General features: G+C 52.5%; 3 protein-coding genes across 4 annotated transcripts; 2 read left to right on the top strand and 1 right to left on the bottom strand.

Moving 5' to 3' along the window:
* Window positions 1-8,957: 8,957 nt before the first annotated feature.
* Window positions 8,958-14,732, bottom strand: LOC149271385 (claudin-4-like). 2 transcript variants are annotated; one of them, XM_089507493.1, is made up of 2 exons: window positions 14,698-14,732; window positions 8,958-9,603 (listed from the first exon to the last, which is right to left on the bottom strand). In XM_089507493.1, the coding sequence occupies exon 2, from the start codon at window positions 9,600-9,602 to the stop codon at window positions 8,958-8,960; it is 645 nt and encodes a 214-aa protein (XP_089363619.1). In that variant the 5' UTR covers window position 9,603; window positions 14,698-14,732. The 2 variants fall into 2 exon arrangements, with proteins under 2 accessions (XP_089363619.1, XP_089363618.1); XM_089507492.1 differs by lacking the exon at window positions 14,698-14,732 and having other exon boundaries at window positions 8,958-9,602.
* Window positions 13,432-18,305, top strand: LOC149271384 (protein pelota homolog). The gene is made up of 13 exons (XM_089507491.1): window positions 13,432-13,472; window positions 14,000-14,092; window positions 14,231-14,381; window positions 14,751-14,841; window positions 15,013-15,176; window positions 15,385-15,445; window positions 15,558-15,719; window positions 16,731-16,777; window positions 16,852-16,925; window positions 17,342-17,413; window positions 17,546-17,620; window positions 17,928-17,959; window positions 18,217-18,305. The coding sequence occupies exons 1-13, from the start codon at window positions 13,432-13,434 to the stop codon at window positions 18,303-18,305; spliced, it is 1,152 nt and encodes a 383-aa protein (XP_089363617.1).
* Window positions 18,306-19,996: 1,691 nt separating this feature from the next.
* LOC149271383 (kremen protein 2-like) lies at window positions 19,997-23,400 on the top strand. Its single transcript, XM_089507486.1, has 8 exons — window positions 19,997-20,181; window positions 20,546-20,637; window positions 21,026-21,150; window positions 21,580-21,736; window positions 22,155-22,487; window positions 22,712-22,861; window positions 23,104-23,167; window positions 23,259-23,400. The coding sequence occupies exons 1-8, from the start codon at window positions 19,997-19,999 to the stop codon at window positions 23,398-23,400; spliced, it is 1,248 nt and encodes a 415-aa protein (XP_089363612.1).
* The last annotated feature ends 3,754 nt before the right edge of the window (window positions 23,401-27,154 follow it).

Raw genomic sequence — 27,154 nt, 5'->3', positions numbered from 1 at the left:
TGTATAGCGGGATATTCCCTGCAATCGATATGTGTATAGCGGGATATTCCCTGCAGTCACTGTGTGTGTATAGCGGGATATTCCCTGCAGTCACTGTGTGTGTATAGTGGGATATTCCCCACAGTCGATGTGTGTGTATAGCGGGATATTCCCTGCAGTCGCTGTGTGTGTGTGTATAGCGGGATATTCCTTGCAGTCGCTGTGTGTGTATAGCGGGATATTCCCTGTACTGACTTTGTATGTATAGCGGGATATTCCCTGCAGTCGCTGTGTGTGTGTGTGTATAGCGGGATATTCCCTGCAATCGATATGTGTATAGCGGGATATTCCCTGCAGTCACTGTGTGTGTATAGCGGGATATTCCCTGCAGTCACTGTGTGTGTATAGTGGGATATTCCCCACAGTCGCTGTGTGTGTATAGCGGGATATTCCCTGCAGTCACTGTTTATGTATAGCGGGATATTCCTTGCAGTCGCTGTGCGTATATAGCGGGATATTCCCTGCAGTCACTTTGGATGTATAGCAGGAATATGCCTGGTGGGCACCTTACTATTTATAAAGAATTTTATATGTCTACGACAGCATCACTTGGTGCACGCTCATTGTATAGCGCATTGTATACTGTATATTTAGGGTATGATACAGTGACACCTGGTGCCCACTGAGTGTATTTCACAGTCTATTACCTTGCTGGGGAAAGTTACTGGGGTAACTTCCTGCTCTTTTTCCATAGCCTGCAAGAAAAATAGGAAAGAGCATAAGACCAAGAAACTCTACAGTAGGATAGAGAGAAATATACAAGGTTAGAGGAGAGATAGAGAGAAATAATGGCAAGTGACAGAAGATGAGGTCAGAGGAAGGAAGATCAGGAACCGGTCACAGACGTGGCACAGTTGGATCACAGCCGAAATGCAGACAGGAAAACAGAGCTTGAGGTTTACAACAAATGGCTGAGCTTTAAATTGAAGTTGATACATTTTATTGAGCCAACAAAAAAAAGACCTCTGAGGTGCCCACAGTTTATGTGACTGCACATCTTTTTAAGCTTATACAATAAAGCCACAAATAGTCGGTTACAAGATACATCAGAAAGTGGCAGACAGATCTATACCTGCTTTGGATGGTTTTGATCCGTATCCTGTAAGAGAAACAGTTTGGTATATCAGGATTCCATAGGTGTCCCTGACACTGGGTCACATCATGGTATAGCATGAATTACCGCTGCATTCTATGTGAGTACTGGTGACACCTTGTGGTTAATGCGTGTATAGTATGTAAAATAAAAGCTGTCTGTACACAGCTTTTTACCTTGCTGGGGGTTACTGGGGTAATTTCCTGCTCCATTTCCATATACTGCAGGGGGGGGGGAGAAAGACTGTAATACGGACAAAGCAACAACAAAGGAGGCAAAATAGAAAGATTAGCCCCAGACAAAGTGGAGACAAAGCAGAACTAGCTCCAGATAATACCTCCTTGGGCTGCAGGATTTGGGTAATTTCCAGCTCCATAACCTGAATGGGGCAGAAGTTAGAAAGCAAATTAAACAGAGATATTTTATTGAAACCCATTTATCTTGATGCCGTATGGGGGGACCTTCCTTGTTGTTGTTACCTGTTTGTGCCCCAGCATTCGGGTAACTGCCAGCTCTATAACCTACAGGGAAAGGAAGAACATGAAGATGGAGAGAAAATAATGAGAGGAACAGAGGATGCAAAAGGAAGAAGGTGTACCTGCTTTGGAAGGTTTTCCAGAAAATCCTACCAAAAAACACATTTTATTACAAATAATATATATACACCGGTATAAATATTTGGTATATAAATATATAGGATATTCCCTGCAGTCACTGTGTGTGCTGGTGACACCCTGTGGTGACTGAGTGTATAGCAGACACATTCTATGTGAGTGCTGGTGCCACCCTGTGGTCACTGTGTGTATAGCAGGCACATTCTATGTGAGTGCTGGTGCCACCCTGTGGTGACTGCGTTTATAGCAGGCACATTCTATGCAAGTGTCCCATTATCAATGTTATACCATAGAATTATATTCAGGAAAACTAAAATACTGATACTGAATTTTACATATAATACGTTATATAAATAGGGTTATGCTCCTGGCCTAATGTCCCAACACATAGTTTTATTAGCTGTTATAACAGTAAAACGGATTTGCCTTTCACTGAAAAGTAGGGTAACGGTAATCAAAGGATTTCAGCTTTAAATAATACAGTAAAAATGGCAGGCACCATAATAGCACACAGAAACACACTGAGGATTACTTATAATGAACACAAAAAAATATTTAAAAAAAAAAGACAATATAACAATATGCCCGAGTCTACCATGATTCAGTTCCACGTGGGATGTTAAATGGAAACCTTAAGATTGTGTGAATTGCTGTAAATTGAGTCAATGTAAAATAAAGGCTGCCTGTACAGCTTGTTACCTTGCTGAGGGACGTTACTGGGGTAAATTCCTGCTCTGTTTCCATATCCTACAGGAACAACAGAAGAAAAGACTGTAATACAGAGAAAGAGAACAACTGTAATATGGAGAAAAAGACAACGAAGGAGGTGAAATAGAAAGATTAGCCCCAGACAAAGAGGAGACATGGCAAGAGATACAATGAGCGCTAGCTCCAGATAATACCTCCTTGGGCTGCAGGATTTGGGTAATTTCCAGCTCCATAACCTGAATGGGGCAGAAGTTAGAAAGCAAATTAAACAGAGATATTTTATTGAAACCCATTTATCTTGATGCCGTATGCGGGGACCTTCCTTGTTGTTGTTACCTGTTTGTGCCCCAGCATTCGGGTAACTGCCAGCTCCATAACCTACAGGGAAAGGAAGAACATGAAGATGGAGAGAAAATAATGAGAGGAACAGAGGCTGCAAAAGGAAGAAGGCGTACCTGCTTTGGAAGGTTTTCCAGAAAATCCTACAAAAAAAATAAATAAAATGTATTGAAATTAATATATATATTGGATATAACCCTGCAGTCACTGTGTGTGCTGGGGACACCCCGTGGTCACTGTGTGTATAGCAGGCACATTCTATGTGAGTGATGATGACACCCTGTGGTCACTGTATAGCAGGCACATTCTATGTGAGTGATGATGACACCCTGTGGTCACTGTGTGTATAGCAGGCACATTCTATGTGAGTGCTGGTGACACCCTGTGGTCACTGTGTGTATAGCAGCACGTTCTTTGTGAGTGCTGGTGACACCCTGTGGTCACTGTGTGTATAGCAGGCACATTCTATGTGAGTGCTGGTGACACCCTGTGGTCACTGTGTGTATAGCAGGCACATTCTATGTGAGTGCTGGTGACACCCTGTGGTCCAGTGGTTACCTTTCTGGCCAAGGCTACTTGGATAACTTCCTGCTCCATTTCCATAACCTGCTGTAAAAAAATGGTTAAAGGAAAGATAAGGGGGTGCAGGAAAACATGGAGGTGCAGAGCAGAGTGTGGGTGCAGTGCAGAGGAGTGCGGGTGCGGTGCAAAGTATGGGTGCAGTATTGGGGGGTGCTAGGAAGGAAAATACATGGCAGAGACATCAGTCATCAGGGTAAACATAGCAAAAATAATTCTGTATACATACATGGCTATATCCACAGGAAACACACACGCTTACACTTTTACATGCATGAAGATGCAAACGCGTGTTCATATAATCACCTGGTTTACGTTTGGCAGACTGTGGAAATCGCCCAAGACCTGCAACTAATGCCAGAGAAGTCAATGTATTTAATCCTATGTATTAAATTAGAGACGAAGTCGGCGAGGCAGAGAGACACTCACCATTTTCATAGGATGGCTGAGGTGCAGAGTAACCTGGGAATAAATTAGAAGAGAGGAACGGTCAGAGAGGAAAAGAAGGGCACAGAGAGGGGTGAGAAAGAAGGGCACAGAGAGGGAGGAGAATTAATGACAATTCGAGAGAAAGGAGAGAGGAAAGAGCAAACACAAAAGGAGAAGGGAACTCCAAGAGACAAACAGAAAATCAGAGAATGGAGAGAGTGAATGGCTCTCAGTGAGAATGGAGAGAGTGACGCAAAGAGAGAATGGAGAGAGTGACGCAAACAGAGAATGGCTCTCACAGAGAAGGGAGAGGAAAAGGGATATTCAAATTTAGAGATAAGATGAGGAGAAGAATAAATGCCCCAGATCTCTTTGTGCCCCACTCCTCGTGAGTTATCGTTTATTAAGTGGTGAGCTGCACATTAAACACACACTGGGGGTTATTGAGTCTGATATCCACTTTATGCCACTGGCAGTAATATGCCATTGGCTCCAGTGGCAGAACTGTGTGGGGCAGTTTTTGTGGGGTGAGGGGCAGCTGTTGTGGGGTGAGGGGCTCTTTGTGGCTGAGGGGCACATACTGAGAGACAGACGGATCTTTTACCGGGTTTCACAGGTTTTGCGCCGAGTCCTCCGTAACCATTCTGAAAACCTGCAACAGACACCGAAGGTAAATGCCTCAAGTTGCCCTCAAATGCCCCCTTAACCAGAATGCTACCCAACACTCACTGGATGGACTCTGCTGATACCCCTGAGAGGGAACCTGCGGGTAACTTCCTGCAGAGAAAAAAGAGACAGACGCATCAGCCACAGACAGAGGACACAGCAGGAGGAAGAGAGTGTAAGAGCGCTATAAAACATTACGTACCCCCTGCTTTGGCTCCCAGGGGCCCGGGAATTCCTGGCTGTGCAGCCCCTGCTCCTGATAAACAAAATGGAATTTGTGAAAAACATGGAAGAGTCTGGTGGAAATGATGTGCGGGAGACGCCCCGGCTGCTGGTGAGAGACGCCTCGGCTGCGGGTGAGGGACGCCTCGGCTGCGGGTGAGGGACGCCCCGGCTGCCGGTGAGGGACGCCCCGGCTGCCGGTGAGGGACGCCCCGGCTGCCGGTGAGGGACGCCCCGGCTGCCGGTGAGGGACGCCCCGGCTGCCGGTGAGGGACGCCCCGGCTGCGGGTGTGAGGTCTGGTTGTGGGTGTCAGTATGAAATGCATGGCTCAAAGTCAGGTGCCTGGATGAGGGTGTCGGGGCCCCGCTGTGGGTATTGGGATCCCAGTTGTGGGAATCGGGGGCCCGGCTGATGTGGATTGGGGGCCCCCGGCTGTGGGTATTGGGGTCCCAGTAGTGGTGATCGGGGGCCCGGCTGATGTGGATTGGGGGCCCGGCTGTGGGTATTGGGGTCCCAGTAGTGGTGATCGGGGGCCCAGCTGATGTGGATTGGGGGCCCCCGGCTGTGGGTATTGGGGTCCCAGTAGTGGTGATCGGGGGCCCGGCTGATGTGGATTGGGGGCCCGGCTGATGTGGATTGGGGTCCCAGTAGTGGTGATCGGGGGCCCGGCTGATGTGGATTGGGGTCCCAGTAGTGGTGATCGGGGGCCCGGCTGATGTGGATTGGGGGCCCAGTAGTGGTGATCGGGGGCCCGGCTGATGTGGATTGGTGGCTCACCTCTCACATACTCCGGCTGGTAGACAGAACTTCCTCCAGAGTGAAGCTGAGGCTTTAATCCTTTAAATAAAGATGAAATAAAACTATAAACATTTCTGCCTGTGGCTCCTCCTCCTCCTCTCCCTCCTCCTCTTCCTCTCCCTCCTCCTCTCCCTCCTCCTATCTATCCTCTCTTTTCCTCCTTCCCTCCGCTTAATTTAATCTTCACCTCCCCTTCCATCTTTCTCACCTTGCTGTGTGATTTCTTACATGGGTGAGATGGGTGGGATGTGCGCCGGGGTCCCACAGTGACAGCTGAGCGTGAACACTCCCACATGACACTATACATTATACAGGGGGCCGGTCACTGATTTATCTATACATTATACAGGGGGCCGGTCACTGATTTATCTATACATTATACAGGGGGCCGGTCACTGATTTATCTATACATTATACAGGGGGCCGGTCACTGATTTATCTATACATTATACAGGGGGCCGGTCACTGATTTATCTATAAATTATACAGGGGGGCCGGCTCGCCGATTTATCTATACATTATACAGGGGGCCGGTCACTGATTTATCTATACATTATACAGGGGGCCGGTCACTGATTTATCTATAAATTATACAGGGGGGCCGGCTCGCCGATTTATCTATACATTATATAGGGACTGCTTGTCATGATGCACTTTTTGATGCTTCAAGACAGGAAAACTCACAGTTTAGTGAATTGAGCCCAAAGTGAGTGTTTTTTGCCCCTCCACAGTCCACACAAATAGCAATAAACACAATCTATACGATAAAGCGACTGAACTCACCTCCTTGGAAGCTGCTCCTGACGAGGGAGAGGATGAGGAAGAGCCCCAGACCGGCCGCAGGCAGCATCATGAGCAGGGAGAGGACACAGGAGCCGAGATGAATGAGGGTCTTTATATCCCACCTTAACCCAGCCCAGCGCCGTGACCCCTCCTACCGTACAGGTCTGAACCAGTGACAGTCACTGCTACTAACCCTATAACCCTTATTTACCCTCCTCTACCCCCCCCCCACACACACTAACCCTCATCTACCATCCCACTAACTTTCATCTACCCCCCACTAACCCTCATCTGAACTGGCCCCCACAAACCCTGACTAACCCTCATTAACCCTGTCCTGACCCCCTACTAACTCTTGTAAGGGGCAGTTATGTTTTTATGTCATCCCCTGCTCTGTGTTTGTGGTTTCCTTAATCAGCTCTACTGGAAGGCTATGCCATGTGTCCACCACATTGCTAGACCAGGTGGGTCTTGACACCATGTTGTGGAACCTCGGATTGGGTCACAGGGTGCAGAACCCGAAATTGATTTATTAAAATTAGGATTGGCCTGAAGGGGCCACGCAGGGCCAGCATGACCGGGCTGGCCGTAAATTGCCCATTGTATCTTTTAGGTGGTAGCCCAATAGGGGCCCTCTGATAAGGATTATGTTAATGTTACCCCTCCCAAGGGGTATTTATTTCTTCACAGGGGTGATATCCTTTCAGTTTTAGTAAGTTATACAGAGTGAAGCCCCCCGGCCTCCCTTGTTTCTTTGGGTTCTGGGTATGGCGGGGGTCCCTCGGGGTCTGGTGTCAGAGCAGGAGTTGGCCATCTGAGGTATCCATGCAGGACTCCCCATTGGACGGCCCCGGGGGGTTCATATCGGTTTCGTGAAGGGAGGACACCAGCAGGTCTCCTTGTCAAGGCAATAGGGCAAGGCGACTCAGCATGGAGGGGCTGCACGTGGAGCCCCAGGCTCGGGCCCCTGTCTGCCAAGAACCCCACATTCATTTACTTGTCGGGAATAGAGAACAGTCCTCGGTCACACAGCTGACAATCTATTAACGTCACAGAAGCCTAGTGTACGGGGTCATTGATGGTTAGATGGAAGCCGAGACATTCATGAGCAGGAATCTCACAGCGGAACGTGATACTCACACGGAGGTGATAGAAATAGCGTGCAAAGTGTGGGGGGGTGGGAGGGTGATTGGGGGGCAATAGGATGCGAGGGGGAGATTGGATGCGAGGGGGACAGAAACTATCATTCACATCTCAGTTAGTCTCTTTAATACATTATCAGGGTTTAGGGGGTTAAATCTTTAATAGAAATAACTATCAACTAGACCTATAGACAAGACACCCCATCAGACTGGGGGATACCATCAGGACGGGACAGGGGAGGGGTACCATCAGGACAGGGGAATACCATCAGGACGGGGCAGGGGAGGGGTACCATCAGGACAGGGCAGGGGAGGGGTACCATCAGACTGGGGGATACCATCAGGACGGGGCAGGGGAGGGGTACCATCAGACAAGGGCATACCATCAAGACGGGACAAGGGGAAGTCCCATGGTACAGGATTAGGGGTGCTATTGGGACACGGTAGGGGAGCCTGTTGGAATGAGGCGGGAGAGTATGCTATCACGTATGCATGTAGGGGATTCTATGGGAACAGAGCATTGGGTCCTGTGGAGGAATACAGGATGGACTTTGTCCCACTTTTGGACTGATACGCAGGACCCCAGTGTTTCGGATAAAAGCCGTTTCGGCTGAAACCAGGTGCAAGGTCATTCTGGAAGCTACCGCAAGTATGTCGCTCCGCCTTCTCCTCCTTGCATTTGGTAAATATTCTGCCATTTTATGTAAAACGATTGGATTAGAATAGAGCGTTATTTGTGGTCTTTGTGATAAGCAGATAAATACATCCACAACGCGGCGTAATAATCAGATCTTATTCTACATACAACCCCCCCCCATCTGCGTGTGATGTCTCTCTTCATGAAGGTATCTATCATTTGGAACCCCAAGGTAGAGGACTGCGGGTCCAACGGGCTCTATCCTAAATTATCGGACAGTCCCATCTGGCAGGGGATCCAATCAGATTAAGGCTAGGGGTAGAGCCCATTGAGACATATGGGGGGGGGGGGGGGGGGGGGTAAATTGTGGTCACATGTTATGGTCAACATTGTGAGGAAGCCCAGCTCCATAAATCACTTTCAACAAATCAAAAGAAAGCAGATCTAGGCCCTTATATGTGAAATGTGCGTGCGGAATTTGGTACAGGATAGTGTCTGGCTGAGAGTAGTCAGTGTGGTCAGCGGGCAAATGCTGTAAGAGAGACACGCCACTCAGCAATCCCGGGCCAGCCATTGCCAGAGGGATTGCCCTCTGCAGAAAGACGCTACTGCCGCACCCCTCCATTCCAGCCAATAGAATGACACCTGTGACCAGCTCACCTGTGTTAAAGCAGGAATCTCCCAAGGGGCCAGCCTCCCCCCACAGTACCTGCAGCCAATGATTGCTACTTATAGAACAGACAGCATTACCATATAAAAAACGTATTTATTGAGTAATGCCAGTGGAAAAAAAAATATATATATAAAAAAATCCCTTCCAATCCCCTCCCCCACCACAGTCTCTGGAATGGCAGCCATGACAGGCAATGTGGTCACAGAGAGTCCACGAAGTGTCCCCGGGTGGTCCTCACACGTAGTTCTTGCTGGGGTAGTCGCTGCGCGGCTGGGAGGTGGGGGCCGTGTAACGGGCCGTGTAAGGGGTGCTCTCCTTCTTGGGGCAGGAGCAGCACAGCATCCCTCCCCCGAGGAGCATCAGGGCAGCGGCCGCCCAGCCAATGTACAGAGAGGCCCCCAGCTCGCGCTTCTGGGCTTCAGGAACCAGCGGGTTGTAGAAGTTCCTGATGATGGTGTTGGCGGACCAGCAAACCGGGATGAGCGTGAGGATCCCGGCTACCAGGAAGACCACGCCGGCCACCATGCTGACCTTCGCCTTGGTATTCTCATCCTCCACGCAGTTGGTACACTTGGCGCCCACAATGCCGATGAGCATGGCCAGCAGGGCCACCAAGATGCCGATTATTGTGAGGGCCCGGGCGGCTTGCAGGTCCTGCGGCAGGGCGAGCAGCGAGTCGTAGACCTTGCACTGCATCTGGCCCGTGCTCTGCACGATGCAGTTCATCCACAAGCCCTCCCAGACGATCTGCGACACCACGATGTTATTCCCGATGAAGGCCGACACCTTCCACATGGGCAGAGCGCACGTGACGACGGCCCCTACCCACCCGATGAGGGCCAGGGCCATGCCGAGGATCTGGAGACCAGTAGATGTCATTCTTGTTACCGTCTGGAAGAGAGAGAGCAATTAGAAGCCGTGTACCCAGTAACCAACCCCCCCCCCCCGCCACAGACTTAGTAGCCAAAAGCAAAGCCATTACATTTAGTAACTTGTTGGGACAGCCAAAGGTTCCAGAAGCTTTTGGAGCTTTAGAGGTCTCTTATTCAGACCGCATCTAGAAGTTATACAACTTTATACATTCCCCCCCCCCATAATCCCAGTGTCAATGAGCTTGATAGGCATTGGATTGCAAGCTCTATGGCTCAGACATCAATTAGAGAACGGGTTTGCCCAGCTATACATTATACAGGGTCCCCAGATCACCAATTCAGGTATGCAGCCCTTCTGCATTACTTAACATCCCCCACCCACCCAAAAGCAAGTACCCCCACTGCGTATTAACCTGCTTAAAAACAGAACATGCGGGGGGGGGGGGTTACAGCCCTAGAAACCCCAAACAAATGCTTAGATGGCTTCATAAACTCACCCAGAAAGTATCAAACCCACCCCCCCCCGGGATAAAAAAAAAAAACAAAAAAAAAAACACCCCCCTCCACACAGGCAGAACCCCCCCTCCCCATTAACGGGGCAACACACAAGCAAACCCCCCCTCCCCATTAACGGGGCAACACACAAGCAAACCCCCCCTCCCCATTAACGGGGCAACACACAAGCAAACCCCCCCCCCTCCCCATTAACGGGGCAACACACAAGCAAACCCCCCCCTCCCCATTAACGGGGCAACACACAAGCAAACCCCCCCCTCCCCATTAACGGGGCAACACACAAGCAAACCCCCCCTCCCCATTAACGGGGCAACACACAAGCAAACCCCCCCTCCCCATTAACGGGGCAACACACAAGCAAACCCCCCCTCCCCATTAACGGGGCAACACACAAGCAAACCCCCCCCTCCCCATTAACGGGGCAACACACAAGCAAACCCCCCCCTCCCCATTAACGGGGCAACACACAAGCAAACCCCCCCCTCCCCATTAACGGGGCAACACACAAGCAAACCCCCCCCTCCCCATTAACGGGGCAACACACAAGCAAGCCACCGCCACCCTCCTCTTACCTGTAGCAGCGATCAGCAAGACTGAGTACCATCTGCCCCCAGCAGCTCAATTTAAGGAGATCTGCCCTCCCCCATGACATCATCATCCAAACATCACCAGGTGGGAGCAAAAATCTGTACCTGGGGGAGGGAGTTTCACTGAAACCCCTGCCTGTGGGGGGGATGGGAACATCACTACCTGCTATAGAGTGTCAGCTCTTGGCCTCAGACCTGGATCTGAATGTCAGTGGGGGGTAGATTGATGCAGGGTGTGCACTGCCCCGCTATACATACTCTGCCCCGTTATACACACATCCATACATACTCTGCCCCGTTATACACACATCCATACATACTCTGCCCCGTTATACACACATCCATACATACTCTGCCCCGTTATACACACATCCATACATACTCTGCCCCGTTATACACACATCCATACATACTCTGCCCCGCTATACTTACTGTGCGCCACCATATTCACACACAGCCTACTATACATACATACATGTCACTCTGCTCTCACACGTAATGCTCTGCAGTCGCATGTAACGCTCTGTAGTCACTCTGCAATTGCTCTGCTCTGGCACATAATGCTCTGTGGTCACTTTGCGGTTGCACATAATGCTCTGTAGTTGCTCTGCTCTGGCATGTAATGCTCTGCAGTTGCACGTAACGCTCTGCGGATGCGCGTAATGCTCTAAAGTCGCTCTGCTCTGGCACGTAATGCTCTGCGGTCCCTCTGCTCTGGCACGTAATGCTCTGCGGTCCCTCTGCTCTGGCACGTAATGCTCTGCGGTCCCTCTGCTCTGGCACGTAATGCTCTGCGGTCGCTCTGGTACGTAATGCTCTGCTCTCAAGCGTAATGCTCTGCAGTCGCTCTGCTTTCCCGCGTAATGCTCTGTGGTCGCTCTGCTCTCATGCATAATGCTCTGCAGTTGCACGTAATCCTCTGCAGTCATTCAGCTCTCACATGTAACGCTCTGCAGTCGCTCTGCTCTGGCACGTGATGCTCTGCATCCCACACAGAGATATATTGGGCAGGAATAGCAAAAACACAAGATCAAAGGGCGGGGGGGCAGGAAGGGGCTGTTTGCAGCTATTGATACAGAAGAATGGGCTGTTTGTTTGAGTTCTCCCCCCTGCTGACAAGAGAACAATAGCAGCAATTAACCCCTCATTGCCCCCCATCTACTGCCCCACCCAATTTACCCACCCCTACACAGACCTCCCTGTACTGCCCAACTACCCCGTGTGCCCCCCACATCACCTTCCTGCACCTGTGTTCCCCAGCATTCTGCCCTCATACCCCAAAGATACCCCAGACTCGCCCCAGAGTCATGCGTCTAAATACTTAAGAGAGACCTCTGAGGTCGGGGAAAATAAACATAGAAACCCAGAACCTGCTGGCAGATCGGCCCCCAGCGGCCCCATCTAGTCGCCCGTTTCTCCTGCTGTAAAGACTCAAACCTTACTCAGTCGTTGGTCTCGTCTTATATTCAGGAGCCGTATGTCTATCCCATGCATGTTTACATTCCCCCACTGTATTACCCTCTACCACCTCTGCTGGGAGGCTGCTCCACTTATCTACCACTCGCTCAGTAAGGGAAACCTCCCTTCCGTCACACGGGAATTGAATGTAGTTGTTATTTGCAGTAATCTTCCTGCCAGGCGGACAGAAAGATTTGGGTTTCTAGGTGTGGGCTGCCCAGGGGCCCGGAGCCAGCACAGTTTGAGAAGGTGCCGGGGGGGGCTGCGCGCTCCGACATGGAAGCCCCCCGGGAGCCGGTCTCTATGGGGAGGGCACACTCCTCTGGGAACGCCCCCCAAACGCCGCAGAGAGGAATGGGGTATTAAGGGCAGAAACAGTTACACCGATCCAGCTGCACAGACACCAAAATTCCCCCTTACAGCAGGGCGATAATGTTACCTTGGGCATGTGGGGCATGTAGGGCATGGGGGGTAAGTAGGCCTGTTCTATCCTATAAAATAGGGAGCTTATCTTGCCCGGGGTACAAGGGGTAGTTTAGGCGCGTGAGGCCTAGCGCTGTTTAGCCCCCATCTGGGGGGAGCCGGCCAAGCCTCCTTCCCGGCCGCAGGAGAACGATGAGGGCAGTTAGCCCCGGGGCACAGTACAGGGCCCTTCATATTTAGCATGTGGAAGCCGCCCAGGGCGTGACCCCCTCGGGTGGCGATTACGGAGCCTCACACATAATAGATCCCCGTCACCCCAGGGTGTCATGGAATCCCCGCCGGGAGGCAGGTCCACATACGACGGTCCGTGACGCTTCTCAGTGGCCGGGTCACCAACCCTTACTGATAATGGCGGAACTGCTTCTCTGGTCTTTCTTACAGAAACTGTCGGGACCTCAAAAGACTCCTGAGAGAGAAACATTCATTTTATCTGAAGAAGGGACCTCTGAGGTCCAGAGGCTTATGTGACATTACACTTTGTTTGAATGACTTGAGCTAAAGACACAGTCTTGTCATTGAGTTCTATCCGCTATTCTTCTAGAAGGCGGCTCGTCCGGTAATTACATGGTATCACCGCGCCCCCTACCGCACGGAAATCAGATAAGATTTGCCAGTAGTAAAGATGGCGGCTGTTGTACATCAGAGCGGAAGTCACCCGTTCGCAGGCCCTACAGGATTTCATCGGCCGACGGGGCCGGAAGTGCTCAGGCGGCCATCTTGCTACACCCATCTAAGTGTCTGTACTTGTTAATGAGGCGGCTGTAAGAGGAGTCCCGCTGCACCGGGGCCACAATGAAGCTAATCAGCAAAGATATCGAGAAAGACAATGCAGGGTGAGCTGGGCCCCTGTTAGAGCGCGGAGGCAGAGCTGGGGTCCCCTGCAAGAGCGCGGAGGCAGAGCTGGGGTCCCCTGCGAGAGGGTGGCGGCAGAGCCGGGGTCCCCTGCGAGAGGGAGGCGGCAGAGCCGGGGTCCCCCCTGCGAGAGCGCGGCGGCAGAGCCGGGGTCCCCCCTGCGAGAGCGCGGCGGCAGAGCCTGGGTCCCCCCCTGCGAGAGCGCGGCGGCAGAGCCTGGGTCCCCCCCTGCGAGAGCGCGGCGGCAGAGCCTGGGTCCCCCCTGTGAGAGCGCGGCGGCAGAGCCGGGGTCCCCCCTGTGAGAGCGCGGCGGCAGAGCTGAGGCCCCTGGGAAGGTATGGGGCAGAGCTGGGAGCCTGCGGAGTGACAAAGGGCCCGAGGACAGAAGAGTGAGTAATTGGTGGGAAGGATGCCCGGAGTGCCCAGCGCGGCGTGCGTTAGGAGGGGTGGTCCGCTGCATCCCCTCGTCCGGGGGGCTTCCAGCTGATGGATTGTGACATCTTCCCAGGCAGGTGACGCTGATTCCCGAGGAAGCCGAGGACATGTGGCACACGTACAACCTCCTGCAGGTGGGCGACAGCCTGCGCGCCTCCACCATCAGGTCAGGGGGTGTTGCACTGAGCGGCGGCTCCTGATTGGTCCGTCCGTTCTGTGCGCGCTTATTACATGTTTGTGTGTTTATGTGCTGTAAAGAGCCAGTTCTTGGGCAGTGAACACGTTCTACTCGCTACCACTCTAGGAAAGTGCAGACAGAGTCGGCCACTGGCAGCGTGGGCAGTAACCGCGTGCGGACCACCCTCACCATCTGTGTCGAGACCATCGATTTTGACTCCCAGGCTTGTCAGCTGAGGGTCAAAGGAATCAATATCCAGGAAAACCAGTATGTTAAGGTAAAGGAACCCATTCCCAGCTGGTGCGTCTTGATAATACGTCCCCCCGCTTCCCGCCCAGAACACGGCCAAAAGAGACCGCTTCGCGGAGGTACTTAGTACTTTCATAGACAAATGCTGGAGCACTTTCTGTGCATATATATGCGGGCGTCTCATTAGATCCGTGGCACTCGTGCACGAGTATCTGTGGCCCCGTGTAAATGCATGGAGTGGTTAGTACACATAGCGGCTGCAGGAGCCCTCTGTCCGCGCTCTCGGACCGTCTCTCTAGATGGGGGCTTATTTGCCTCTCCCCCTGACCTCTCTCTCTCTCAACCCCTGACCTGTGTCTCTCTCTCTCTCTCTCTCTCTCTCTCTGTCTCTCTCTAGATGGGGGCTTATCACACTATCGAACTGGAGCTGAACCGCAAGTTTACTTTGGCGAAAAAGCAGTGGGACAGCGTGGTTCTGGAGAGGATCGGTGAGAGCGATCGCTGTCTAGTCGCCGCGTGGTGCTGTATTTACTAAGCACTCTGGTAACCCCAGCAGGTGACGGGTCGCCCTGGAGCCAGGCAACCCCCCCCCCCCGGTTAGTGGGAGAGACGGCCCCTGTCCGGTAACTGATGCGTACACATGTGTGCCGTTCATACAGAACAGGCGTGTGACCCCGCGTTCAGCGCTGACGTGGCCGCCGTGGTTATGCAGGAAGGGCTGGCGCACATCTGTCTGGTGACGCCGAGTATGACGCTTCTCCGGGCGAAGGTAGAAACCAACATCCCGCGAAAGAGGAGGGGTAACTGCACCCAACATGAAAAGGTACACCCCCGGCTCTATGTAACTGCCCCCCCCCCCACTGTGTGGGAGTAAACACCCCCCCTGCGTTTCACGTGCACTGCACTCTCTCCTTACCTTTTGCTCCGTCTCCCGGCACCCTTGCACTGGAGCGCTCTCTCCCCGTGCTTGTGCTCTAGTGTCTCAAGTCATCCTCACACACGGTCTCTGCCCCCACTGCACTCTCTTTCAGGCTCTGGAGAAGTTCTATGAGCAGGTGATGCAGGGAATTCTCCGACACGTTAACTTCGAGGGTAAGTGTTCTCGAGCTCAATGGTTTCTCTAAATGCCTTCTTTCGGGTTTTAGAGTCGCGCTCTCTCTGTGTGCGCAGTGTGTCACTCGAGGCTGTCTCTCTGTCCACGCAGTGGTGAGGGTCGTTCTTGTGGCCTCCCCGGGGTTTGTCCGCGAGCAGTTTTGTGAATTCCTTTTCCTTCGAGCCGTAAAACAAGATATCAAAACCCTTCTGGAAAACCGCGGGAAATTCCTCCAAGTTCACAGCTCGTCGGGACACAAGTACTCGCTCACAGGTACGCGCCCTCTGCTCGCCCGCCCTCTGCTCGCCCGCCCTCTGCTCGCCCGCCCTCTGCTCGCCCGCCCTCTGCTCGCCCGCCCTCTGCTCGCCCGCCCTCTGCTCGCCCGCCCTCTGCTCGCCCGCCCTCTGCTCGCCCGCTCTCTGCGCCCTCTGCTCGCCCGCTCTCTGCGCCCTCTGCTCGCCCGCTCTCTGCGCCCTCTGCTCGCCCGCTCTCTGCGCCCTCTGCTCGCCCGCTCTCTGCGCCCTCTGCTCGCCCGCTCTCTGCGCCCTCTGCTCGCCCGCTCTCTGCGCCCTCTGCTCGCCCGCTCTCTGCGCCCTCTGCTCGCCCGCTCTCTGCGCCCTCTGCTCGCCCGCTCTCTGCGCCCTCTGCTCGCCCGCTCTCTGCGCCCTCTGCTCGCCCGCTCTCTGCGCCCTCTGCTCGCCCGCTCTCTGCGCCCTCTGCTCGCCCGCTCTCTGCGCCCTCTGCTCGCCCGCTCTCTGCGCCCTCTGCTCGCCCGCTCTCTGCGCCCTCTGCTCGCCCGCTCTCTGCGCCCTCTGCTCGCCCGCTCTCTGCGCCCTCTGCTCGCCCGCTCTCTGCGCCCTCTGCTCGCCCGCTCTCTGCGCCCTCTGCTCGCCCGCTCTCTGCGCCCTCTGCTCGCCCGCTCTCTGCGCCCTCTGCTCGCCCGCTCTCTGCGCCCTCTGCTCGCCCGCTCTCTGCGCCCTCTGCTCGCCCGCTCTCTGCGCCCTCTGCTCGCCCGCTCTCTGCGCCCTCTGCTCGCCCGCTCTCTGCGCCCTCTGCTCGCCCGCTCTCTGCGCCCTCTGCTCGCCCGCTCTCTGCGCCCTCTGCTCGCCCGCTCTCTGCGCCCTCTGCTCGCCCGCTCTCTGCGCCCTCTGCTCGCCCGCTCTCTGCGCCCTCTGCTCGCCCGCTCTCTGCGCCCTCTGCTCGCCCGCTCTCCGCGCCCTCTGCTCGCCCGCTCTCCGCGCCCTCTGCTTGCACGTTCCTAACATTTCTGTGTGTCTGTTCTAGAGGTTCTGTGTGATCCGGTGGTCACGGCGCGCCTGGCAGACACCAAGGTAAGTGTGTACGGTGTCGCGGGGGCTGCACATGCCCTTTTTGCCCAAGTTTCACGTTTCTCGTTGCTCTCCAGGCCGCCTCGGAGATAAAAGCTCTGGGAGATTTCTACAAAATGCTAAAGAATGAACCGGATCGCGCATTCTATGGGTGAGCAGACTCTGCATCGGCCCCTGCCCGCGCGGTCCCCCGGGCCCCTGCCCGCGCGGTCCCCCGGGCCCCTGCCCGCGCGGTCCCCCGGGCCCCTGCCCGCTTCCTGTTATTCCTGTTCGGGGGCAGGTTCCAGCTTGACGTGTTACCCCAGAGGTTTAATCAGTAAGATCCTGTTGGGATCCTTATCTGCGCTTCCAATCAGCACCCCACCCGCGGATCTGGCAGCTGGCACAGTACAGGGTGTACTGGCTGAGGGTGCCTGTGTTACCCCGGGGTGTACCGGCTGAGGGTGCCCGTGTTACCCTGTAGAGCTTAACTCTGTCGCTGCTGTTTCCGTTTGTCTGTACTGATCTGTCACCGGTCACCCTGCTGAGTGTGAGTTTTATGACGACGTGCGGTCTTTGCCATTGCAGGATTAAGCAAGTGGAGAAGGCTAATGAGGCTTTGGCCATCGACACCCTGCTTGTTACAGATGAGTTGTTCAGGTGAGAGTGTTACAGACGCCCTCTCAACCGCCTGTCCTGCTGTCTCTCTCACCCAAACACTGCCTTTACATGTCTCTTTCCTTTCTGTCTCCCGTGGTATGTTTTGACTTAATGCTCCCTTTGCTGTTCCAGACACCAGGACGTGGCCACACGGAGCCGATATGTGAGACTCGTGGACAGTGTGAAGGATAATGGAGGTGCAGTGAGGTGAGGAGAGTATGCCTCTTGGCTGGGAAGATGGTGGCCCCGAGGCCTGCACTGTGGGCTCTAGGTGATCATGTTATGTTCGCATGGTCAGTATGTTCACCAAACAAGTCACATAAGCCTTCTCCGGGTTACATTATATGAAGCCTCCTTAGATAGGAGCACAGCTTGTCCTATAAGGTATCCTCTGTCCACACTTGTGAGCGAGTCGGACACATGTGGGGTAGTGTATGATACACAGGGGTAAGATGAGGGGTGACGAGGCACTTTGTGAGTGAGTGATGGATTACAATCGCTGTCTTTTCTACAGGATCTTCTCCAGTTTACACGTCTCAGGAGAACGTAAGTGACACAAGGAAGAGGGGCAGTGGGGAAATGGATGGGGCAACGGGGGGAGGAAAATATGATGTCCGCCAGGGCCGTGCTTGGAGAGAAGTATGGACGCTGCGTGCGAGTTGAAACTGATGTTGGCTGTTGGGGATGCCAGGCGTGGAGATGTTTAACCATAGATGATAAAACAAGGGTGGAGGAAAAACAGGGAGAGAAGCCGGCCAATGGAAGCATGGGGACTATCTTCTTACCCTCTCACCTTTCTGCAGAACTGAGCCAACTGACTGGGGTGGCCGCCATTTTACGTTTTCCAGTGGCAGATCTATCTGAGGACGAGTCTAGCTCTGAGGACGACTAATTGTTGGCTGCAATCATCGTCATCATCTTCATCACACACACAGAAAACAAAAGCATTGGCCAGGTTCCTCAGTTATTAATTTATTGATAACCCGTTCAGACGGAGACTTCAGGTGGTGAAGGTGGGACTTTCAGAGGACTTGTTGCTGCAAAGGAGCAATGGAAGAGCTTCTATGAGTTACCTGGGTCCTCCAGGGGTTGTCAGAAGTGGGGAGTGTGCGTGCGCAAGGAGCAGGGTGTGGGTTACAAGAGTTCAATAAACCTTTACATGCTGTAACTCTGCTTGTGTCTGAGGGTCTATTTACTGATATTCCAGGCACCAGCGCCAGGTTAAGGGTTTACAAAATGTATAACAATATGGATGGCCAGTGGCAGGTCCATACCCCCTCTGCACTTACACTCCACCCCCTACTACAGGGGAGATAGATGTTTGGGGGGCACTTACACTGCACTCCCTACTACAGAGGAAGGAGATGTTTTGGGGGGCACTTACACTGCACCCCCTACTACAGAGGAAGGAGATGTTTTGGGGGGCACTTATACTGCACCCCCTACTACAGAGGAAGGAGATGTTTTGGGGGGCACTTATACTACACCCCCTACTACAGAGGACCCTTGGAGAGACAGAGTGCTTTCTGTGCTACAGGAAAGAGCATTGCCTTATTTTCAGAATAAAGATGAGTTTGACGTCTCCCGGCAGGTTGTGCTTCTCTCTCGAACTGAGACAGGTAGAAACATGAGACGGCTCCGGGCTGCGTCCCCTCCCAGTGCTCTGCTTATAAATGGGGAAGCAAACAGAGCCCCTCAGAGACACTCTCACTAGACCGAGTAAGGTCTTTTGCAGAAACTTTGACCGCACCAAACCAGATTTTTTTTGCGGACCGTTCATCTCATTTTCTGCCAAGGGTTGGTGGCAGGTCTCATGCCTATGGACATTTTTGGGCTGTCGCGTGAGCATCCAGGGGGTTGTTAGTGTGACGTCTCGCTGGGGCCATGGCTGATTGTTCAGTGGTTTTAGATGCTGTGCTTAGGTGTCTGCTGCTGGAACTTGCCCTGAGAGTGGGCTCAGTTTTCCCATCACCAGGTAAGTGGGTATTTACGTCCAGGGACCCATCTGCGCCACTGCTACACCCTGTCTGTAGGTCACAGACTGACCCTTACACGCTTCCTAGAGAGGGATAGTTTGCTCCTCTAGTGAGGGGGGCAGATTAAGGTGCTGTTCTATTGTTACCCCGAACCCGGTAACAGCTTCTTCTCCATCACATTCCTGTCCCGGGGTGTCTAGCTCGGCGTGTTCAGGCGGGAGTAGCTTCTCCCCCGGGCTGTCCTTTGAAGTGGGATTGGCGCAGGGAGCTGCGGGTCCTGGTTTAGAGAGGAGGGAGTCTCAGGAAGGAGAGCAGCTGTCTCTTTGAAGCCCATTGACGCAGGACTTCACATGTAAAAACTCACCTGCATCCCTCTGAGGCATGTTTCACGCAGCCGTCTGTGGCTACTAACAGCCTTCAGACATAGTTTGGCATGACCTGTAAATGCTACATAATATTCCACAAAGGGCAAAAGTGCTCGATGCGTTGGGGCCACATTGGGGCATTTACCCATACAGTAAGGGGACTGGAACACGGAGCTTGGGGAATACGGGCGATGTAATTAGTCTGATAACGTGCTGGCGTGAGAAGACCTTTGGGGTGACTAATGTCTCACACTTCAGAGCTGTCAGAATGCTACACGGTGAACGGGAAGGATTATCGGGGATCCGTGAGCCACGCGGGACCTGAACGCACCCCCTGTCTTTACTGGAACCAGACCACACAACACACGTATAACATCCAGTCTGATCCCAGCGGGGAGCTGGGGCTCGGAACCCACAACCACTGCAGGTAATGGGATGAAGGATGAGTACTGGGAATATGGGGGGCAGGGAGGGTGGTGTCAGCATCCACAAACTCTGCAGATCACTTTGGGTTACAACATGTCCTTCATGGGGTGGAGCAGCGAGATGTCTACCTGCAAGATCTGTAGCTCAAATCCGGGTGACACCACATGTCTTGGGGTACGTGGCTTAAGAACGTGGCGTAATTACAATACACCTTGAAGTGTTAGGCACGTGAATGGACACACCGGTAGCTGGCGTTCGCCTTTGGTATTTCCGGTGCCTAGCTGGAAGCCCCATCGATCCGGCATCAACCACCTTCTCTGTAAAAATTAGCAATCCAAGCCCAGTAACTTTTCTTAATCCTCCAGGAACCCCGATTCCGATGTCCAGCCGTGGTGTTACGTATCGGAGACAGAAGATGGGATCTACTGGAAGTACTGTGATATCCCAGCATGCAACAGTGAGTGGTGGCAGCAGCAGCCAGTTCTGCAGTAATGATTCCGTGGGGGTTCCACGTCTGGAATTCCATGTCATTAAAATATACATGAAACATATAGATTTAGTTTCTAGACTCCGTTAATTTGGGACATGATTGGGGCAACTAGGGTGACGTCTGGCAATGGAGGCTGGGTTGCTGGGCGGGTTGAAGGCTGGGTGACTACAGATTTGAAGGTTGGCGATGGAGGTTGGGTGGCCTAGGGGTTGAAGGTTGGCGATGGAGGCTGAGTGACAAGAATAGAATTCTCTTACACATGTAACGCCGCTAGTGTTTTATTCATGCATGAGGCTTGGCTCCACGTCTTTGCCTAGTACATGTATGACACATGTCTCCGTGTCTCTCTCTGCAGTGCCCGGATACATTGGATGCTTTGTGGACTCGGGATCTCCACCAGCTCTGAGTGGCGCCAGCGCAACCTCTGCCAAACTGACAGTCCAGACCTGCATCCGATTCTGCCGCAGGAAAGGTTACCAGGTGGGGGTGCCACAGGGGGCCCAGCACACGATACCCCGAGGGATACGGCTGTTCTGTGTGCCGAGAGGGGGCCATACACACGTCATGCGAAAAAAAAATAGGCTACATTGCTGCCCTCAGGCGTCATCCATACAGGAGGCAAAAAAAAGCCACCGTAATGACGTTTTCCTTATAAATTCAGGACAGCTTTCTTGGATTCCTTTACCGTGTATTAAAACAATCAGCCACAAATGTAACACCGTGATTTAGAGACTCCACGAAGGGCAAACACATTTCCAAATTAAAAGACGCCATCGACTTCTCTGCACAAATGTACGGGGGGGGGGTCCACACTGTGGGAGGGCCACAGGCTGGTGGCACAGAGTTGTTTCTGTTTTTGCAGAATTTTCTTTCTTTGTTCAGAGCGTTTATTACTTTATCCCCACTCAGTACGCCGGCGTGGAGGCAGGATACGCCTGTTTTTGTGGTGGCCTCTCAGACGTGTCCAGGTTGCAGCAGCGGGGCAGCAGTTCTCAGTGTGACCAGGCTTGCTTTGGGAGACCCAACGAGCTGTGCGGGGGAGACGGCAGGATCAGCGTGTACAGCGGTGAGTATATATATCCACTTACAGAATACAGGCGTGGGATTAGCGTGTCGCTGTCTCCGTGGTGTATGATCACAGCCTCCTCCTTGATTCTGGGTCCGTCTCCCAGGTTACCATCTTTGACTGGGATTAGTGTCCCCAACTATCCAGGTTCACTGCTCTGCCTCTCTTCCACGGGGGGTAGTCCGCGGGGTCATCGAGAGGGATGGACTTCAAACGCGGGAACCCATTAGGCATCCCCAAGAAAATACGTAAAGCAATCTAGAACAATGTATGCAAGGCCGAGTGCGAGCAATCTGGGTAAAGGATTCTTAAGAATGCGCAGTGCTCCCCAACATGAGGTCAAATAGCAGTAGAGCTCATTGTTTAGTCGTATAGAGCTTCCAGCATATACATGTTTAATCATACTATCTCTCCACAGTGTGGGTTGGTGCATGCCGTGGGAACCTCTCCACTCCCCATGGTGTTCTGTATTCTCCAGACTTCCCTGACGATTACCGACCTGGTAGCACATGCTTTTGGGAAGTCCACACACCTAGCAGCAACGCTATAGAGCTCCAGTTCCGTTCCTTCCAGGTTCTAGACCCCAGTGATGTTCTTGAGCTGAGAGATGGCACCAATGGGGGCCTCCTTGTCCAGATTAGAGGAGGGGAAAAGCCTCCAAACAGCATAATACTTCCAACGGGTCATCTTCAGGTATCCTTCCAGGCTGATCGGGCACATAGTGGACCAGGCTACGCAATAGCCTACAGAGGTAATGCTTGTGGGAGGTAGGGTGGTGGGCTTCATATATGTGGTTCACATCACTTCGTAGGACTGTACCGTAATCTACAGAAAAGGGGGGTATGAGTAGTGGAGCTGGGCAGGAGAAGCTGGGGGACAGTAGCAGAGTCTGAGTGAGAGTTCTTGGTGAGCCAAGGGAGTGAGGGCAGCAGTGCTAAGGAACGATGGAGGTTAAGTGTCTTCTCTGTGCTCCAGGTCTGGAGTTGCTGTCGTCCCCAGGGGTCTCCACGTCTCCAGATTCTGAAAATTCAGCCACGGTTTCCCTAAATGCACAAAACGTCAGTTTGCAGACACCAGTCAACACAGCAGAAACGCACAGCACAGAGCACACTGCATCTGGCAAAGGTTAGTCCAGACAACCCTGCAGTAATCCAGTCACGGCTCCCCTATGAAGGTGCTGTAAAGTATGCACAGCGCATGTAACAGCCAAAGGCTCCACCATCTAAAGGGGTTCCTCTGGCAGTAGGCGTCTAGGGGTTGGTATCCAGTAAGTGCTTGTAATTCATTTTGTGGGATGCAGAGTGCATGTTATTGTAAACGTGGACCGTAATGGAGCACACTCTCACCATGCTTCTTTCTGATGACAGGCTGGATACTTATCACAGCCAGCATGTCCCTGCTGGTTTTATGCGCCGGATACATGATACGGAGGTACGTGAGACATGCGCCGAAGCACTTTGTTCATTGGTCGTAAGATACGTGACTGTTTGCTCTGAATGCTTTTCTCTTTGTGTTTTTCCAGGTACTCAGCCTGGGGTTGCATCCCTTTGTCTCCTGCTGCCGGTGTGCGGCCCTCGTCCTGCTCCATGCTTTACAGGCACATGAAAGGACGAAGCGGAGACCTCACCTGTGTCAACCAGACATCTGTGAGGTCACTGCTGTGATGCCCGTGAACCTCTCAGACAGAAGGAAATGAGCTCCGAGACAGAGGAGGTTGCTGAGAGGCCCTGGAAACCAGTGCTTACAGGGCACAAATATCCAGGCACACGTAGAACAGAAGCAAATGTGTCATAAGCTCTGTGGCCCGGGGCTACACAGGCAGCACAGACCAGCAGCAGAGCGGTGGACCGGCTGTAGCTTTCAGTGCAGAACAAGACGTCACGGCTGGAAACGGGAAGACGTATAATTGATACTCCGCAGATAATGGTTATAGGAGTGTAATCACCGGGAGTGATGAAACCTCCCGAGAAAAACGGCAATTAAAAAGTACCTGCCACTGAAACGCATCTCTTTATTATGATCTCAGATGTGTGATAGCAGAACACACAGGCCCGTGTTAGCGGGTGCCACTCTCATACCGCTGACCTTATAAATGATACCTGTTCTGCTACGTGTCCTTAGGGGGTTACCTCTGTAATAAGCACTCACATGGAGCCTCCATGAGCCCATAAACTGGTTCTGTCCAAGGGTCTCTGTGACAGGATGACCTGTACCTGCCAAAACATGCTTCCCACAATCCGAGACTCTATGGTTAACCCTTTCAGCACTGGACAGGTCTAGCTCTGACGAGATGGACCGTAGATCAAATGGAGCCTTGCTGACACTGTGGCTAGCCAAAGCTGAGCTACCCAGTGTTGCTATTGTCCTAAAATGGACAATAAGTTATCATAGCAGCCCACCCCAAGCATCAGACAGCACTAATGTTGAGGTGACAACAGGAATAGTTTATTGGGACAATGCATACATACGGAATTATATCAGATAAGGAGCATAATCATATGAACCAAACACGATGCCCAGACAGCCCATAGCCTCCGTGTATTTTTATGGCCAACCATATCTACTCGACAAAGAGTCACTATTTTGGGGTGATTCCGAGGGAGCAGCATCAATACTGGATCAATAGAGAGCTCAGGGTCTGAAGATGCTGTGTTCCAAAGAGCAGCGTGATCCGACATTGGGATCCTAAATGACGTCCCCGGGAATATTCTGAGCAGTAGCCGGGCCAGAGTTCCATAGCCGCGCCTGAGCAAACCCCAGTCCTAAAGATTAGTGATAAAACCGGGGTTCCCAAATGAGCTCCCTCACCGTAACCACCTCCAATTGTTAGTAAAGTAGGTTGAAAAAAGACGTTAGTCCATCAAGCTCAACCTTTTACACATACCTAGCTTCTAAAGCTGATCCAAAAGAGGGCAAAAAAAAATCCTTCTTGATTCCATAGTGGCAATCAGATTACTCCCTGGATCAACTACCTAATATAACTGTCCTTTTAACAGCTGTAGACTTTTCTTAAAACTATCCAGTTAGAGAATACAACATCCTCAGGCAGAGAATTCCATATTCCTACTGTTCTTACTGTGAAGAACAGTAAGAACAGTAGGAATATGGAATTCTACTACTACTACTACTACTACTGTTCTTACTGTGAAGAACCCTTTCCTCTGCTGACGTTTGTTTAACTTTATTTAACATGGAGGATGTTAAAAAAGTTAAAAAAAAAACCCCGATGTTTTAATTTAAGCACTGTGGGGCCGCGCACCCCTAAGGCCGGCCCTGGTGGGGGCTGCCCGGCCTCCAAGAGTGGCAGACCCGGTCGCAGTTGCTGCTTACTCCGGCAACAAGGTAAGTAGGGTAAGGGAGGGGGGTGCAGTGAGAGGGGTTAGATAGAAAGGGGGAGATAGAGGGGGTACATATTGAGAAATCGGGAAGGGGGTACATAGTGATAAGGGGGAACATAGAAGGGGCAGATAAGAAGGGGATAGGGAGAGGGGTTAGTGTGAATGCGAACAAGAATGAATGAATAAATGTGTGGATGAATTGTGTGAATGCGTATGAGAATTAATGAATTCATGTGTGGATAAATTGCTTGAATGATTTGTGAGACTGCATTAATGAGTATGTGTTAATGATTTGTGTGAATGAGTAAGTGTTTGTGTCTATCATGAATGTTTAAGTGATTTGGGGAAATGCAAAGATGGTACATGAAGGGTGGGCTTTAAAAATAAATAAATAAATAAAAATGGGCTGCTCAGTGTTAAATGCCCGGGCCTATTTTTTGTCCCAGTCCGGGCCTGGTAATATCCCTCTCTCTCGGGGGTATTGCTGATAGAAGGTCGGGGCAGGTTATACAGAGCAGGCTGACAGCAGCCCCTTTCTCTTGGGGTGAGTAATACCTCTCTCTCTCTCTAAGGGTGGGTAATATCCCTCTCTCTCTCGGGGGTATTGCTGACAGAGGGTTAGAGCTGTTATATTGAGCAGCTCATTACTAACCCCCGATACACCTCGGGCTCTGCGTTCCTCACGCAGAAAGCGCGGGCTGCATATAGAGCTGCGCACCGATCGGGGAATCCGGGGCGACATCCTTATATTCTAGCTTCTTGGGTTTTACCCTTAACAACCGGCTCCTACTTTGATAGGCTGAAGGACACGCTTTAAACCCCTCCCGCTGCAGCCACACCCTTTCCTCGGACCATCGTATCGTGCAGCGCTTCTTGGCTCCGCCCCACTCGTAGAAGCGCAGTAAGAGCTCGTGCAGAAGGACTGTGGAGCGGCTGACTCGCGCTGTGGGCGGGAAGGCTTTATAACGGCTACCGTGTGTGGGGAGGGGTCGTGTCCCGTAATCCTGTTCACCGTCCCTGTCACGGGAAAGGTCTAGAGCTGGAGCCGCGGAGGGCACCGGGCGGAGGAGGGGTGGGAAGGCCGGGGGAAGGGGTTGGAGGCAGTTGACAGGAGGCCGGGAATGTAGGATGGGCAAGTAAACTGCCGGTAGCCGGGATATCCCCTCAGCAAAGGAGAGAGGCCGACCCCGTGCCTCCCACCCAGAGAAACACTTACACAAGAGGCACCGACAGGTAGGGAGCGGCTTCCCACGAACAAGGAGAACCCCCTAAACACGGCAGAGAGAGACCCCCCACACACCAGCAAATACCCCACACACACACCAGCCTGCCGGCAGAGACCTCCACGCACACACTCGCAACAGAAAATCCCCCCCACACACACACAGCCTGTGAGCAGAGACCCCATCCCCTACACACACACACACACACCCGCCTACCAACAGAGACCCCCCTACACACACACACCGGCCTACCGACAGATGCCCTGAGAGAGAACCCTTCCCTGGGCATTTGGGGCAGTCTGGCCCCTGCACCCATTCCCTGGACAGGCCGCTCTAGAGCTTTTGGTGGCTGGGGCACAGTGAGGATGGTGCAGACTTGGCGGCTGAAGAGATGACAACCCTGGGCAGTGACAGCAGCCAGAGACACAGGGCCAGTGCCCTGCCAGCCATTTATCCGTATTGTTTACATGTAACAGACTTTTTACAGGAGCGACAGGGTCCGGGCAAGATGAATGTAATTGCCCCTGCAGCCATAGCATGCGATGGAGGAGAAATGCCCCTGGTGTAGCTGAGGTTCTTACATTGACAAGGTGTGGAGGTGGGGCTCCTTCACCTCCATAAATCCCCCGATGACTGGAGTCCTGGCCATAAATCCGGATCGCTGCTAAGGAGATCCACCGGCTCTTAACTGAAAAAGAAGTTGTTTTTTGGGTTTCATTCAAAAAAGAGTTCTCTGGCCACTTGTAGAAACCACTGCTGGTTATGTGGTTTAGCCGATGGTGACCAGAAGAGGACTCCAAACCTCCCGGTTTCACCAAAGAAGGGGGCAAAGCATGTGGAATGTCTTCATATTGTGG

Source organism: Sceloporus occidentalis, unplaced genomic scaffold (genome assembly GCF_023333645.1).
Source record: "Sceloporus occidentalis isolate IW3139 unplaced genomic scaffold, rSceOcc1.0.p SCAF_527, whole genome shotgun sequence".
NCBI classification, from domain to species: Eukaryota; Metazoa; Chordata; class Lepidosauria; order Squamata; family Phrynosomatidae; genus Sceloporus; species Sceloporus occidentalis.
Note: the sequence above shows the minus strand (reverse complement) of the source record. Positions and strands in the feature narration are given on the sequence as shown.